The sequence below is a fragment of the Neocloeon triangulifer genome, unplaced genomic scaffold (assembly GCF_031216515.1).
Source record: "Neocloeon triangulifer isolate White Clay Creek 2 clone unplaced genomic scaffold, ASM3121651v1 ptg000003l, whole genome shotgun sequence".
NCBI classification, from domain to species: Eukaryota; Metazoa; Arthropoda; class Insecta; order Ephemeroptera; family Baetidae; genus Neocloeon; species Neocloeon triangulifer.
The window spans coordinates 9,909,331-9,924,757 of NW_026775546.1; the positions used below are offsets into that span (position 1 = coordinate 9,909,331).

The 15,427-nt window shown below is 34.1% G+C and overlaps 1 protein-coding gene across 1 annotated transcript; it reads left to right on the forward strand.

Moving 5' to 3' along the window:
* The first annotated feature begins 8,963 nt into the window (after positions 1–8,963).
* LOC132205565 (protein fem-1 homolog C) lies at positions 8,964–15,333 on the forward strand. Its single transcript, XM_059634660.1, has 7 exons — positions 8,964–9,413; positions 11,935–12,357; positions 13,546–14,013; positions 14,131–14,408; positions 14,466–14,654; positions 14,720–14,966; positions 15,028–15,333. The coding sequence occupies exons 1-7, from the start codon at positions 9,201–9,203 to the stop codon at positions 15,253–15,255; spliced, it is 2,046 nt and encodes a 681-aa protein (XP_059490643.1). The 5' UTR covers positions 8,964–9,200; the 3' UTR covers positions 15,256–15,333.
* Positions 15,334–15,427: the final 94 nt, after the last annotated feature.

A 15,427-nucleotide genomic window follows, 5' to 3' on the forward strand; every position in this document is an offset into this window, starting at 1 on the left:
AAAAAACGCACGCCGAGTAAACCTTTTTTACAAAATATTTTAACGGTTCAATGCTCAAAAATTGCAATATCCATTTTTTTTTTTTAATATATTGGAAAGCTCTGGGTTCCAATAATTTGATAGTGTTAAGTTAGTGTGTGTTGAATTTTATTTCCTTTTGCCCGAAGGTCCGCTGATTGTGAGTGAAAGAGAAAGCGATAAAAAATTAATGTTTTTCAAACACACGGTCTTGTGACATCCTCCATTTCTAGTATTTTCGCTATAGCAAGAAAAAACGAATATTTCCAGCTGATGTACGCTTTTACTTTTACTCATTCTCCCTTGAGGATTTTCTTTTGATGAGCCAAAGTCACTCTTTATTTTTTTTTATCTTTCAAAGAAGAAAGTGCGGTAACTTGCTGCTCCTCTCTCGCGAAAATCTCTCTACGTGTTTTTGGGGCAGGTCAACAAATAAGTGCTAAACTAATTAAGGCTCTTGCACTAATGGAAGAATTTCTCGTTAGCTAACGACGAAGAGAAAATTTTTCAAATATAAACTTTTCTTCACTGCATTTACTTTACTTCAAAAATTTATGTGAACTGTGGCATAGTTGCAGTTTTCGCGATCTCAAAACTAGTCAGTATATTTTTGAAGAAACATAATTAACACCCCTCATTCAAGCCAGAATAATTTTTTTTTAGAACTTTCTTTTTAAAATTTTAATAAAACATAAGCACAATATAAATGCGCATATTTTGATAAAAGTAAAACTCAATAAAACTATTGCTTAGCTAGAACAGTATTTTATTAAAATAAAAGTAAAATCATGAATATGCTTCCTCTTTTTACTATTAAATCTCATTTAAGTCATTATTTCTAATATAAAATTTTTATGAATTAAATTTTGGTCTTAAATCAGCTTTAAACGTCTTTAAACCTCTTAAATCAAGCCTAGAGGACGCTAATATTTTCTTAATTTTTCACGTAAAATTAATTTTGGTAAAATTATTTTAATAATTAGTAGTTTTGTTACGTTTTTTGCTTCAAAATAAAATGACTTAACAATTTTGATGCGCTCTTTTCCCATGATTAGTAATTGACTACGTAGAAAAGTCTAGTATTGTAAACTGCACTTCAAAAGCCAACTTGAGATCTTACAATTTAATGCGCGTCGTAAATATTTCGCAACTGCAGCTGACTTTGCGTTGCCTTGCTAGGGGCAATGGACGCCAAAATATAACATCTAGATCTCATGAGAAATTCCTGATTTCTGTATTTCACACTCTCTCTTAAAAAAAGAAAATTAAACAAAAAACTAAAAAGTATGAAAGTTGTTTGCTTGTGTGCAAATGCAAACTAAAAAAAAATGTATTATTTTAATTTCATACACTACAATCACCATGTATTACAATAAATCTTGGAATAATTTAGTTTAGGTAACTATTTATGATAAGTGAGAAAAAATTACCATTCCTTCTTTCATTGAAGTAATGATTAAAATGAAGAAAATAGTTTGAAATTATTTTTGTTAATAATGTGAAAAGGAAAAGAACTATAAAAGAAAAGAAACTTATAAATTGTTGGTAATAAAAAAATCTTACTTTATATCATTTAAAAAAAAATAATATTTATTGTTATCGATTATTATAATATGAATAAATATTTTTTTAATACTAAGAAAAGCAATTTAATTTCTCATCTTCTATAATGTGAATTTACAATTAGTTTAAATGAATAATTGAGTTTGTATGTCTGAAAGGATAAAATAAAGAAAATCCCCAATCGCAATTCTCTACGCCACCTGACGACAATAAAAGAGTTAATTCTGTTCGTTTTTTTAAGGCCGGTGCTGCCACTTAAGTTACAGTGCTGGGAACCGGCATTAAAGAAAGGTGGCCTCATCAACTTTGTCCAATTAGCCGTCTGTGAGCACCGAAGGCCTTGACCATGAACGAAGAATAGCGCGCGCGAAGATGAAACGGAAATTCTCTTTGCGCGTATTTTTGAACTTGTGCCTTGCTTTTTAAACTTCTCCATTGCAAATTTTGAGACGGAAAATCTACAAACGTATTTAATTTATGATTTACTGAGATCTGTCTAAAAAATTTGAAATTAATTTTCAATTTTATTTTTAATCTCATAAAGCATTTTTTCCCAACAGAATCATAATTCATAATTATAACAAAATATTGCATTATCAATACAAATTTCCATTATTTGTGTAGGTAATTATTATGTTTTAAAAATTTAAAAGAGGATTATCTATTGTAAAGCAAACTTTATTTTGAAAAGAAAATACTAAATCAGCTTTAATAGTTTTTTTTTTATTATTATTATTTATTCTTCTCGGTCAATACAAAAATTTTTACTGACGGAAAACTATTTTGATGACATTTATACTATATATTATTTTTTTTTCTAATTAATATTTCCAATTTTATTTTATGCATTAATTTGTCTTTGTCGCAAAAAAAGTAACGAACATAATTGAATATGAAATTTCTCGATTTTTTAAGTTTTAAGGAAAATCTTTTTTCGGTATTTATAGCGAAAACAGGATAGATCCTGTTCTCCACTGATTGTGAGCCCCGTTGTTTTTATTTACAAAATAGTAAAATGAATAAGCGAGCAGGCAGGAAACGCTAATGAGTCAACCGAGCTAGATATTCCCTGTTCAATTAGGCGTCCGCTTTTTTCACTTCCTTGTGTTCTCGTTTTTTATTCCTTGCGTCAAGTTGTCACACACGGACACACGTCAATCTTTGGTCATCTCAAACACTCCACCTGTTGACCTTTGAGCAGGGAAGAATTTATTAACTGCCGCCTCCACGCGGACAATAGTTGTTCCATTCCTATTTTGAACTACAAGTTCAGTTACCCCTCTCGAAGAGCAGACGACAAAGTTTATTTCCTGCCCAGGTGCAAAAAATGTGTGTAAACGACCCTTTAATTATTTTTGAGCAGAGCTTGCAAAAAATTTATTCCCGTGATGTTCTCAGGTGACTCATTATTAGAAAACAAAGGTTGCAAAAAAAAATAAATGCTTTAAATTTTTAATGAAATGAATACTGCGGTTTATGAGGGATGCGTCATAAACTCGCTGCACGAATAATTAAATTAATTCCCTCCTTCCTCATATATAAACTTTATCATTTTAAAAGGCCAAAATGGAAAAAGTTCATCCTTTTAAAGCTTTAGTATTCAAGGTAGACTGGAATATAGTTTTTAATTTTATGTTAAAAAGATTCAGGCTGATTCAGGCATTTTAGAAGTGTTTTATTAAAATCTCGAGCAAAAATTTAAAGATATATTCAAGGAATCTTTTATTTGTATGAAATATTTTAAGATTTTTTGTTTTAACTTTCAAAGCCCATGCTTCATTCTTCCTTCTTATTTAAACATATAAATGTCTTTTTAGGCTATTGCAAATTGAATAATTGAATAATTTTATTCTTATTGCGTGATAAGTTTTATCTTTAAAAAACAAACCTGAAATCCATATATAGACCGTGTACACCTTCCTTTACTTTGTCTGTCTATTTAATAAAAGTCTGTTTCCAGTACAGATTAGTAATTGTAACTAATTAGAGTCTCACCAACTTAATGATCTAGTATACTTATTTAAAAAAGTTTATTTCCTCATAAATTTGAAATAACTATCCGTTTCACTTGCCTGCAAGATTAAATTTCCTAATTAAATCAGTCATAAAAAAATCTGCGCTTATTTTTATATCCTGCTGACTTTGAAATGAGTCGCTTTGTGTAATAGGGTTTTCTTTCGTGTCAGCTAAACTTCCCTTGATGACTACAAACTAATATTAATAATCGCAAGTAGAATTTCTCAATAACGACGCAATTTGTGCAGCCGCTGCTGGAGAGGCGCTCCCGCTGCGAAACGTGCGATTATTTCTAGCCACGTTGTATATTTTGCAACTTTGTGATATTATTCCTGTTTACCAAAGGAATTATCCCGCCCTATTATCTAGAAAACTAGTTTCTTCAATTAAAATTTTCCAGATGAAATCGTTTAATTATCTTTTTGATATCATTTTTTTTTCTCTAAACAAAGGATTATTTTTATAAAGATAAAAATCATAAATAGTTTTTTCATGCGAAATTTTCATTGCTTTTTTCTGCTGAAGAATCGTGAAATAAATCCTTAATGCCCTTTGAAATTATTCAAGAACGCGCCGTGATATTCACCCTCGATAAACATGCGTGTGAAAATTATATGCTGCTCTTATATTGTTTTTTTTTTGCACAGAGATCAGGATAATTATGCAAATTGTGAAGATTAGCATCAGAGCGAATTAGGCGCAGGTTCAAGGTGAGTCAAGTGAAGACAGTACATAAAAAACTCGGTCTCCGCGGGCACAATTCTATCATTTTTTTTAACTAAAGCAAGTATGCAGCCTCTATATATTTCTTACTTGAGAATTTGGCGTCAACCGTTTTTATTGCCAGTTGTTGATACACAAAGCGCCAATAAACAAAGCCTCGCGTCCTTTAATTATATTGCGGCAAAACAAAGGCTCATCAAGGAGACGCTCAATGTCGGTGCTCTCTCGGCACTTTGATGCTGGTGTTTTGCGCGAAATTATTCTGGGAGTGCAATGCAGTTTATTTATAGCCACAATACGTCGGTTCAGTTTGCTCTACGTTGAAAAGACCTCGAAATTTAAAAAGATATTAATATTATAATAATCAACTCATTTCAAATTTATATTTTGGAGGTTTATATAATTCAAAATTTGTTTTAGTTAAATTTTGGAAGTTCACAAAAAAGTTCAAATTAAAAAGCCGATTTAAAATTTTATTTGTAAAATAAATTTACTCAATTCTAGTAATTTGTCGTAACTAAATTTTACATCTGTATAAAATTTACCCAACAATTTTAAAAAGTATTATGTTATTTTGATGGGTTAAAGCTTAATTTTCAAAAGTTCATGTCTTGAAATAAAAATTTAGTATTAAATCCGGATTGCCTATTTTGGTGTTTGTTGATTGTTACTATTTAAAATTCTGTGAAACCACATAGATTTTTTTACTCTTTGCCGGTAGAAATTTAATCTTTGGAGGTTAGAAAAGGGAAGCCGTCAAGTGGAAAGAGCCCCAGTACTTGACACAACCGCAAAGGCTAGTTTCGTAAATACGAACATTAACAATGTGCGGTTCACTACGTAAAACACGCATTTCAGGTGTTGAAAACTCACTTTGCAGACGAGACGAGAAGGCTAACAAGTGGCGCGGGCACGCAACAACTTCCAACAATTACTGGTGTTTTCTATTGTATTCATCGCAATTAATTCATACTTTAAGAAACAGCAAAGTGGAAAAAAAGTTGATGGAATTTTTGTTTGCAGCGAAAATTTTTTCATCAGTACAATTTTTGTGTATTTTTAAGTTGCGAAGGATTTCGTAATTTTTTTCTGACTCATATTTTCGCCTCTCGATAATTCCGAAAGCGAGAACACTGGCTATTATTGTATAAGCCAGTCGAGATTTTTTTCACTTTCTGCGGTACCAGGCCAAATTGCCGAAGAGCATGCAGGCAGTTTGCAAAGGCAATTAGCGCCGAAAGGCTTTCTCTTCAAATCTCCGCTTGACGGCCTACCGTTAGTTCCGGTGCGCTGAAGCTGCCTGCAGTCGAAAGATAAACAGTATTTTCAGGCGAACTCCCTGTAAACTGACAAATGGAGAAAGAAAGTTTTTCATCACAAATATAAAGTGCAGTGTCTATCGAGAAATTCACCAAGCTCCTTTATTATTTATCAGTATCACATCAGATTAAAAAATCTTTCTTGAAGTTATTTTTATCTTATATTTTGATTTAAAATTCTTCAATCCTTAAAAATTAGAAAAACGATCTTAATATATTCCAATTGAAATATGTATTAAATATCTTTTTATTTATGTATAAATATCTCCTTCTCCAATGTAAACTAAAAATCAAATATAAAAAACGATGGATATTTTGAAAAAGTTTACAATTTTTACAACTGGAAATAAAATATCTTCAATCAATACTTTTTTAATACCGGAAGATCAGAGAATCCAAAAAAGGATTGCTTCTTTGTCAAGATCGCGCATCACTCATGCGGCAAAAGAAAATAATCAGGATGCAATATAAAAATGCGGAAAGTGCCTCGTCTCTCTTTGTTCCTTTCCTAGCTCTGATCGCAAAGGTAATTGTGCTGCAATTGAGATGCGCGGTGACGCTGAGCGCGGACAATGCGTTTCTATAAATGTGTCTCTCTCATTATTATAACGGCACAATCGCAACTCCTTCAGCTCCAAGCCGCGAGTTGCGTGCTGAGAAAAAAAACAAACGGGCGACGAGAGCAATTTCGCGCGACGAAGAGAAGCGACCGCTTTTCCCGTATAATCTTCCTTTCTCACTCTATTCGCCGTACGAAAAACCAACGAACTCTCATCTTTTGTCTTATTTTTCTTGAAAAGTGCAAGCACCTCTGCTTCCAACTCCCACAATTAATACGATTCCCAAAGGTTAATTATATGAATAAATTAGCGTTATAAAATTTGTCATTATTAGTCATTTATACGTTTTCACTCTCACTAGAAATTAATTATATTTTTAGTCTTAAGAGGAATAGAAAGTGGACAAAACCCAACTTTTTTTGTATACAAAAATGAGCGAATCAGTGTTTTATTGTTATTTTTTGTCGGGCCAACGCAAAAGTGTCTTGACAGCTTTTGCCCCTTTTTCCCCTTTTTGAGCTAGCGGGAGGCTAGCTCGAATCATATAATTATTGGGGTATTTTTTTTTATTATTATTATTTATTTCAAAGTGACACATAAGGCGCCAACTAATTAATTGTTTATGGTATAAAAACTTAAATCTTTAAAATAAAATGAAGTTTATGATGATGACGCAAAAATAAGACATTTTGCATGCGTTTCGTGATCACAGACTTCCTCTGAACTTCCTATAAAAAATAAAATAAAGTATTCAATCATTTTTTAAACCTTTATGAAACTACTTTTTTTTCAAAACAGTCAACTCAGTTAACCCATTTATTAAAAGCCAATTTTACTATCAATCTTGTGAGGAAAAAGTGCGCTTTAAAATTGTATTTATAAAAAAAAATTTGGACGTAGAGGTCATTAGGATTAATAAGATTAAAAAATTAATTGATAGTGCAAGGACAAGTTTAGAAAAGTTATAAAGATATAACCCAGGAATTACTTCATAAATATAATAAAAATATGTGTAATGTTTGTTTTAAGGAACCTTGCAGATAATTCCAAACGGTTAATAATAATCAAAATTTTCAATTGAAGAACATGATTAATTTTTTACTCATAGAGCGAACAAAACTTACAATGGGCTTAATAAATTGGGTTGAATTAATGGCGTGATATTCCAAAGGCGCTAATGAAAAATGACGCGATCGTCGCTTTTATTTCTTTTCCGCCTTGTGCAGCTGTGTGTGAGGCGACTTTAAATGCTGAAAACAAGTAGTGTGTTGCCTGACAAGGTCAATCTGCATTACACGCGGAAGGAAGGCGCGCAGGCTGTAAATAAAAACTGCTAGGCTCTCTCGTTCGGAGAGAAGAGAGATGATCAAGGCCGCAATATTTGAGACTTTCAGCCTCACATTCAAGCGCTGTCGCAATTTCGACCATATTTGGTAGTTCATCTTGGCCGAAAATCCGCGAGTCCGCCCCATCAACCCATTTCCTACTTCGCGCTCTGCCTCCAAAAAGAGCCCAAACATTCAAACAAAGGTCAACCGATGCGAGGGAAAAAACAAGAACATAAAAAAAGAATCCAGAAAGATTTCACAGTTTGAAAATTAAAATAAGCCACTTTATATACATATTTTTTATTTTCATAACTTATTTTTCTTTTTTATTTCTGATATAATTTATTTTTTATATATTTAACAAAATAAGCCAGAGATTAATTGTTTTTTAGGAGTAAATTTTATTTAAAAATTTTGTGATCCTCTCTTAACTTTAGGATCAATTTTATTTTTACCTCAATGACATTTTTACTTTAGAATTCTTAGAAATTTGACACCTCTTGAATTATAATTATAAATTTTTCTATTTAAAGTCAACATTCAGTGAGAAACCATGATTCCCTTTTCTTATAATAAAACTGTTTTGGCTCGTTGCATTTTCACGACAGCGATTACCACTTCATGTTATAAAATTAGCCACGGCTATTTTTGCCTTCATTTGCCCGCGGAGACGAGCGTGCCTTGTGCAGCAGTGCAATCAAGACTTTAATGAGAAATTGGTTTCTACTCGGCCCACAGGTGAATTAACTTTACTTTCACTCATCTCTCTTCTTTTGCCACGAAACTCATGAAATAATGCTTTGGTCGGCCACTAAATTGGATTTATATCAACCAGGAATTAAATGCGTTTGTATTAGAAAATAATCAAATAGTGAGAAATAATATCAACTCTTTTCATTCGAAAGTGAAATAAAATTTATATGAAAAGCCCAGATTCAAAGAAATTGTGAATACAAAATAATATTGACGAATAATAAGGAATGGAGTTTTTCATACAAACATTACAATTTTTTTATCCAATTTCATATTGATTTCATTAGCATTAAAATTATCCATCACCACCATGGGATTTTTAGTTTGTATAAAATTATAATTTCTCTGGAAAATTCCCTGAAAAGCCTCATAAAAATTTGCAATTGACTTTTGCGTATTTCCGGGGAAATAATATATCGCACTTTTCACCGAAGGCCATTCGCGGTCTTCGCACTAAAGTTGCAAAGTTACCAACAGTGCAAAAACATCTCTAAATTGTTTGACTGTTAAAATGAACACAATTCCCTCTGAAATTGATTAAAACTATTTTTATTTTTAATAATATATTCAAAATAAAATTTATGTTGACATATATCTTTAATTTTACCTTTTATAGAGAAGGTACGAATGTTTTTAAAGTTCTGTTAGGTTGGCAGCACCACCGCCAGCGCGAGCCTCGGTTCGCCGAGCAAAATCGCGACGGCATTCCAACATGGACGTCTGAACAGTCGGCAGGTGTCCGGAGGAGCGAAATCAGACCAAGTCAGGTGCCATTATTGCCGCCGAAGGTGGTTTTCGCCCCCGGATCCGCCCCCGATGACCTTTTGCCACCTGCACCAGGTGCAAACGGAGATTTCAGTTCGTGCTTGCGGAAAGTGTGAGAGAAATTCGAGGAGCCGATCGCTTAAATCATTGTTTTGATGAAGCGTTGCTCGTCGCTCAACAAACTGTTCAGCTGCAAACAGTCGCCGGGCAAACTGAAAATGTGGATCGCCAGCAAGGTGGACCTGACGGCGCAGATGGAGAGCGTGTTCGCCGATCTGCACGCCGAATGCCGACACAACGCGCCCGGCTCCAGACTCAGCCTCTCCATCAGGACCAGGCTCGAGCGATTTCCGCGCGCCTATCGAAAGGTAACTGACCCTGAGAGCCACAGGCGGCGGCCGAGACCTTTGCCTCGCGCCTCACCGTTCACTTCCTGACTCGCAAACCCAAAAAAAATTAAAAAAAAAAATTAATAAATTAAATTGAGATGGGCAAAAAAATTTTATGATAAATGAAAAGAAAATCTATAATTATTTCCATTATAATTTTTTTTACTGCTTTTTACAAAAAAATTAAAATTTCATCAATTTGAAGAAATATTTGTTCAAAACTAAAATTTTGGCATTTTTCGATTCTATTTTCAACCAAATTTTCTCTCCAAGTGTCGGAATTTGGTTCACGAAATATTTGATAGAGCTCAAATTTTACTTGGAATGAAAAATCACGTGCGACAACAAATTTTAACTATCATACACATTAATAATTATACTTTTTTGGTAATGATTTCAACCCTTAAACCGTTTTTTTTTTTAAATTATAGCCTGCAAAATTAATTTCGTAAGATAGGTGTTTGATTTTCGAAGTTAAAATTGTGTTTTGACAGTTTATAATTTTTAAATCCATGTTTAAATTTTGTTTCATTTAATTTTTGTTAATTCAAATATCTTGAAAAGCACGAGTTTTTTTCTCATACTTATTAAAAAAATTGTAAATAATTAAAAATTTGTATTCATAAAATTAGTTCAATATCAATCTTATATATTGCTATTTAGTTTTACTATACAGAAGAGTCTTTTCTTGGAAATGAACAAAAATTTGTATTTTTTTTAAACGAAAAAAAGTTTTTTCAATATTCAAAATTTAAGAGATGTTTTTACATAAAAATTGTGAACATTTTTGTAAGAAAAACAGTCAAAATTGTTTTAATTTTGTAAATTTGAAATGAAATTTAAAATATTCAAATTTGCCTACTTGAATTTTTATCATTATTTTTTTTTTATGAAATATCAAAACTGGTTTTGCTTGTTAAAAAAACGCGAAAAACGCTATCTATTAATTTTATTATTCTTCAAGAACAAGCATGTTATAAGAAAGTAATTTAAATTCATTTTGAACCAATTAAATATTGATCACATGATTCACGTGAAAACTGCAAAGTATTATATTTCTTAGTCGTGTATATTTCAAATCCAGACTGTAGGCAAAACTTTGATATGAGGTTGGAAATTTGTTGATAAATGAAATAAATATCAAAGAAAGCGAAAGAAAGTTTAATAGATATTAGGAAACAATCAAACTTCCTTTTGAACCAAACGTGGAAAGGGGACATTGACCCGGCGCTGGGCAGCTGATAGCAGATTAAAGTTCAACAATTACGTAAAACGCTTTCTTGATAATTTTTAATTTCTCTTTTTATAAATTTCAATTTTATCGTGGCACTTGCATAACACGCAAATTTAATTAATTACTTGACTTGCATCAGAACAGTGTTTAAATTGCGATATGAACTGGCAATTTATTTCAACCTTTGTCATTTGTGCAAAGATATCCTCCAAGGTTAACAATAAGCAAATTCAACAAGATGCAAACAGTGGAAAGAATTGTTGCAAAATTTTTTACAATTTTATTTTATATAAAACATTGATTTTTTTGTAAAAAAAATATTTACCGTTATCAGGAGAGATAGCAGAATTTCCCAATGATTTGGACCATTTTTATCAAACTTTCTAAACATCCCGAAAATTTTGCAACCTAGCGTGCTTGTCGCGTTTGCTTTGCCTGTTGTTATCTAATAGCGCCGCCGCCGCTTTTGTAACGAGAGCCGAGCCGGAAAGTTGGCCGATTTCGTTTGTCGTGTGTCAGCTGCTTGACATAATTTCAGCAGCTCTTTCTTTATGCAACGCTGATTCACAGTTGTCGCTCTGATGACTTGTTAATCGATCGCCGAGTGCAACCTCGAGAGTCACTTGTTTATGCAAAAAATATACTCGTACTTGCAAATATGACTAGAAAGAGATAGAGAAATAAAGATAAAATCTTGATCAAGTCCAAGGAGATGCAGGAAGTTCTGACTGAATTGCAATCAATTGCAAATGTTCTTATAATAAAATTAATAAATTTTTATAAATCTTTTTTTTTTTTTTGCTTCGTAAAATTTAACTTCAATTGATCATTATGAAAGAAGAAGAAATTGCAAGCATTCTATTTTAATTTTGTCTACGCTGCTGATGTTAACAGTTTCCATCAGAACCAGGCAAATTCCAGCGCAGCCCTAATCATTGAAATTTCCAACAATAAAAATCCATCCTACACTCCTTTCACCCTGGCTCTGGAAAAAGATTTTTTTTCAAAATTCTGATAGTTTTAATCTTTAAAATATAAATAAATTTAATTTAAAATAAATATTAAAAACATACTAAATTAACAGATTCAAGAGGTGAGCCAGAATTTTCAATTTTTCAATTTAGAGTTTCTTTATTATAAATTTTAATTTTCATCACAATATCTTTTCGTTTTATTTTAGAATAACTTACATATTAATTTTTATTACTTTATGATATAAGAGTTTTCAGATTTTGTTAATTAATTTTTTGTTGTTTTTGTTCTCAGGAGATCGTGAGTCGGACGCAGCACGGATGCGCGCCGCTGTTCGTGGCGTGCAAGCGCGGCCACGCGGAGATGGTCGATTATTTGCTGACGGTGTGTGACGCGGACGTGGAGCAGCGCGGCCTGTTCGAGGTGCCGGACGACCGGTCGGTGCACTGCGTGACACCCCTTTGGTGCGCGGCCGTGTCGGGCCGCCTCGAGGTCATCAAGTGCCTGTTGGAGCACAAAGCGGACGTCAACGCCGTGTCTGACTCTGGCTCGACGCCCGTCCGCAGCGCCTGCTTCATGACGCACGTTGACGTCGTCCAGCTGCTGGTCGAGAACGGCGCCGACATCCACCGCGCCAACTACAACGGCGGCACCTGCCTCATCAACTCCGTCCAGTCCGTGCATCTCTGCAAACTCCTCCTCGAGAACGGTGCAGAGGTGCGTTTTATAAATGGCTTTTATTTAAGTGAAAATTACACCTTTAAAGACTGAAAAAAATCATAGCAAAACTTAAGTGAACTTAAAACTAAAATGTTGTAATATTTTGATTCAAAGATATTTTGCTATTCTTTCATTTTTAGTTTAACCTAATTAAAGTGCAATTTTTGGTCTAAACTTCGAAATAAATTTAAAAAACCAAATAAGGCACAGTAATCAAAATAATAATCCATATTTTTTTAACCACATGATGAAAAGAAACCATGATAAAAAAAATAAGGATAAGGTCACAGGTCACTCAGTTTATTGGCTTTGTAAGATTTTTTTTCATTATTTGATAGGCAATGACAAGAAAATCACGTTTTTATTGTGAGTCATTTTGTCGAAAGATGATACTGTTTGATGCCAGTAAAATATTTACACTTTTACGCTGGGATTTCTTAAAGAAATTTTTGATTTAATTTCCTAAAAATTGATTTTAACATTTTATTTTACGACAGTGAAATTTTTCATCATTTGTGACAAAATAAAATTGTTACAAAATCCCCATTTTTAAAATTAAAAAAAAAAAAAATATGAATGAATAATTGTGGCTCACATTATTTTATTAGTTTTTTTATGTGCCATTTTCAATCAAAATTACGTTATAATTTTTAATTTCAATACTAGTAATAATTATTTACTTCTTCTCATTAAAATTTAAGCAAATTAATATTTTATTCACTGCTTTAAATTGAGAATTTTCACGCTTCAGTGAGCCGAAGGTTTGCTTTCGATTGGACAATATTGCGACTTGGATCGCCAAATCGAGTGCTTCTCTCGTGATTGTTTAGTCGAAGCAGCCGCACGGTGGACGAAGGCCACAGCTTGCTAAACACGTCGGGCGATGCAACGATAATAATTATTACGGGCTGCCTAATAATGCGAACCAAGCCGAGCAAAGAATGTTAGGACATTAGAGAGTTGCTAGCACAGCAGAGGTCTTCTTTTTAGACCGAGCTCTAGTTGAAATTCATTACAAAGTGACAACGAAATTAATCATGCAGAGCTCACCTTCGACATTAAATAAACTAAGTACAATTTTATGAAATTTGCAATGACATATAAAAATTTGTTCATTTAATTATTTTATTATCATTATTTTTATTATTGAATAAAATTTATTATTAAAGAAATAAATTATTTCAGGTCAACACGAGGGATATCCAACACAAAACTGCCCTTCACTATGCCATCCAGGAGCACCGCCTTGAGACGACAAAACTCCTCCTGGCCTACGGAGCAAACCCTTTTTATCGCAGCAGGTACAACGACGACGCCCTCCAAACGGCGTGTCTGAAGGGTGCCACCCTGATTTTTGACCTGCTCGTCGAAAGCTACAACTACCCCTTTGAGAGAATCGCCGACGCGCTCGAGTTGATGGGTTCGACTTATTTGGACGAGCACAACGACACGCAGATGGCGCTCTATTACTGGGAAAGAGCCACCGACCTCAGGAACACGTACAACCTTTACCCAAAAAACAGGGCCAACCCGCATTGTCAGCAGCTGGCTTCGTCCAGGGCTGCATATAACTACACCACAGAGTTCGAGACTGAGGAGGATTTGCGCAGCATTTCGCTTGATGTCGACGAAATGAGGATCCAGTCCCTGCTGGTGGGTTAATCAAAATTTATTAATTGTAATTTTTTGGGTGAAAATAAATCAGAGATTTAAAAGAATTTTGAGGTCATTAAGGAAATTGACACTTATCTTTTTAAAATTTCGTTTTAGGTTTGTGAAAGGATCCTTGGTGTGTATCACAAAGACATGCTTTTCCGGCTGATGTACCGCGGCGCTGCCTATGCAGACGCCCTTCAGTACCAGCGCTGCATCGACCTGTGGAGATACGCACTCGAAGTTCGAGTGGCCAAGGACTCGATTCTCTTTAACGACACATGCTTCACGGCGCAGGCGCTCGTCAGGCTCTATCTCGACCTCCACGAACGGAGGGCTGGAAACCAGAACCAACCGTGGGCCCAACAGGCACCCCAGTTCAATGAGCAACTTAAGTGAGGATTTGAACATAAGCTCGGAAATTTTTACTTAACAAATTTGCTCTTTTTCAGATTTAGCGATGTGTTTAACACAACTCTGGTGATAGTCAAGGAACTCAACACTTCAAAGCAACTTCTGGCAGTTGAACCTGTACACAAAAGGCAGCAGGAGTCTTTCGATAGAATTCTCAAGTGCATGACGCACCTGATCCACCTTTTAATTGCTATCTCTGAGACTGACAACGACAAATCTGCTACGCGGTATGAAGTTTTGACAAAATCAATTATATTTTAGTCTTCAATTTATTTTCTTTTCAAATTTTTAGAGAGTTAGTGAGGGAGGCCGTGAAATGTGACCCACGGTCGACGCACGGAGATTCTCTTTTGCACTTGGTTGCAACCAAGAACAACACCATCAAGAGCACATATTTCGCCGAAGATAGTGGATACGTTTTTCCCAGTGCCTCCGTGGCCAGATTGCTCATTGAGTGTGGCGCCAACGTTGTATCTCGAAACTACAGACATTGCACCCCTCTTCATTTTGTTGCGTTACCTACTAATTACAATCAAGAGGTAATTATTTCATTTAACCTTGTGACTGTGGCTAATTATTTTTAAAATAATTTTTTATCAGTTTGTGAAACTGCTGCTGGACAACGGTGCTCACATCGACCACCAGAACAACCTCGGCGAGACACCCGCCACAACCTTGAAGGCCAACCCTGCATGCACGCTACCACTCATGCAGCACATGTCCCTTCGATGCTTGGCAGCATCAGTGGTTGTCAACCACAAAATCCCTTATGTAGGCATCGTGCCAACCACTGTGGCGCATTTTGTCCGTCGGCATGACACTTATTAGCCATGCTAGTTGTAAAACCTTTCATTGTGATCCAGAGATTAATTTTCTAAATAAAGAAGTCGGAAGAAATGTATTTAAGACTTGAAATTGTTTTCCAATAAACTCCCAAAGCAGATTAAAATCAATTACAGAGTGACATTATAATTTTTTTTTTTTTTAATTTCACGGCATA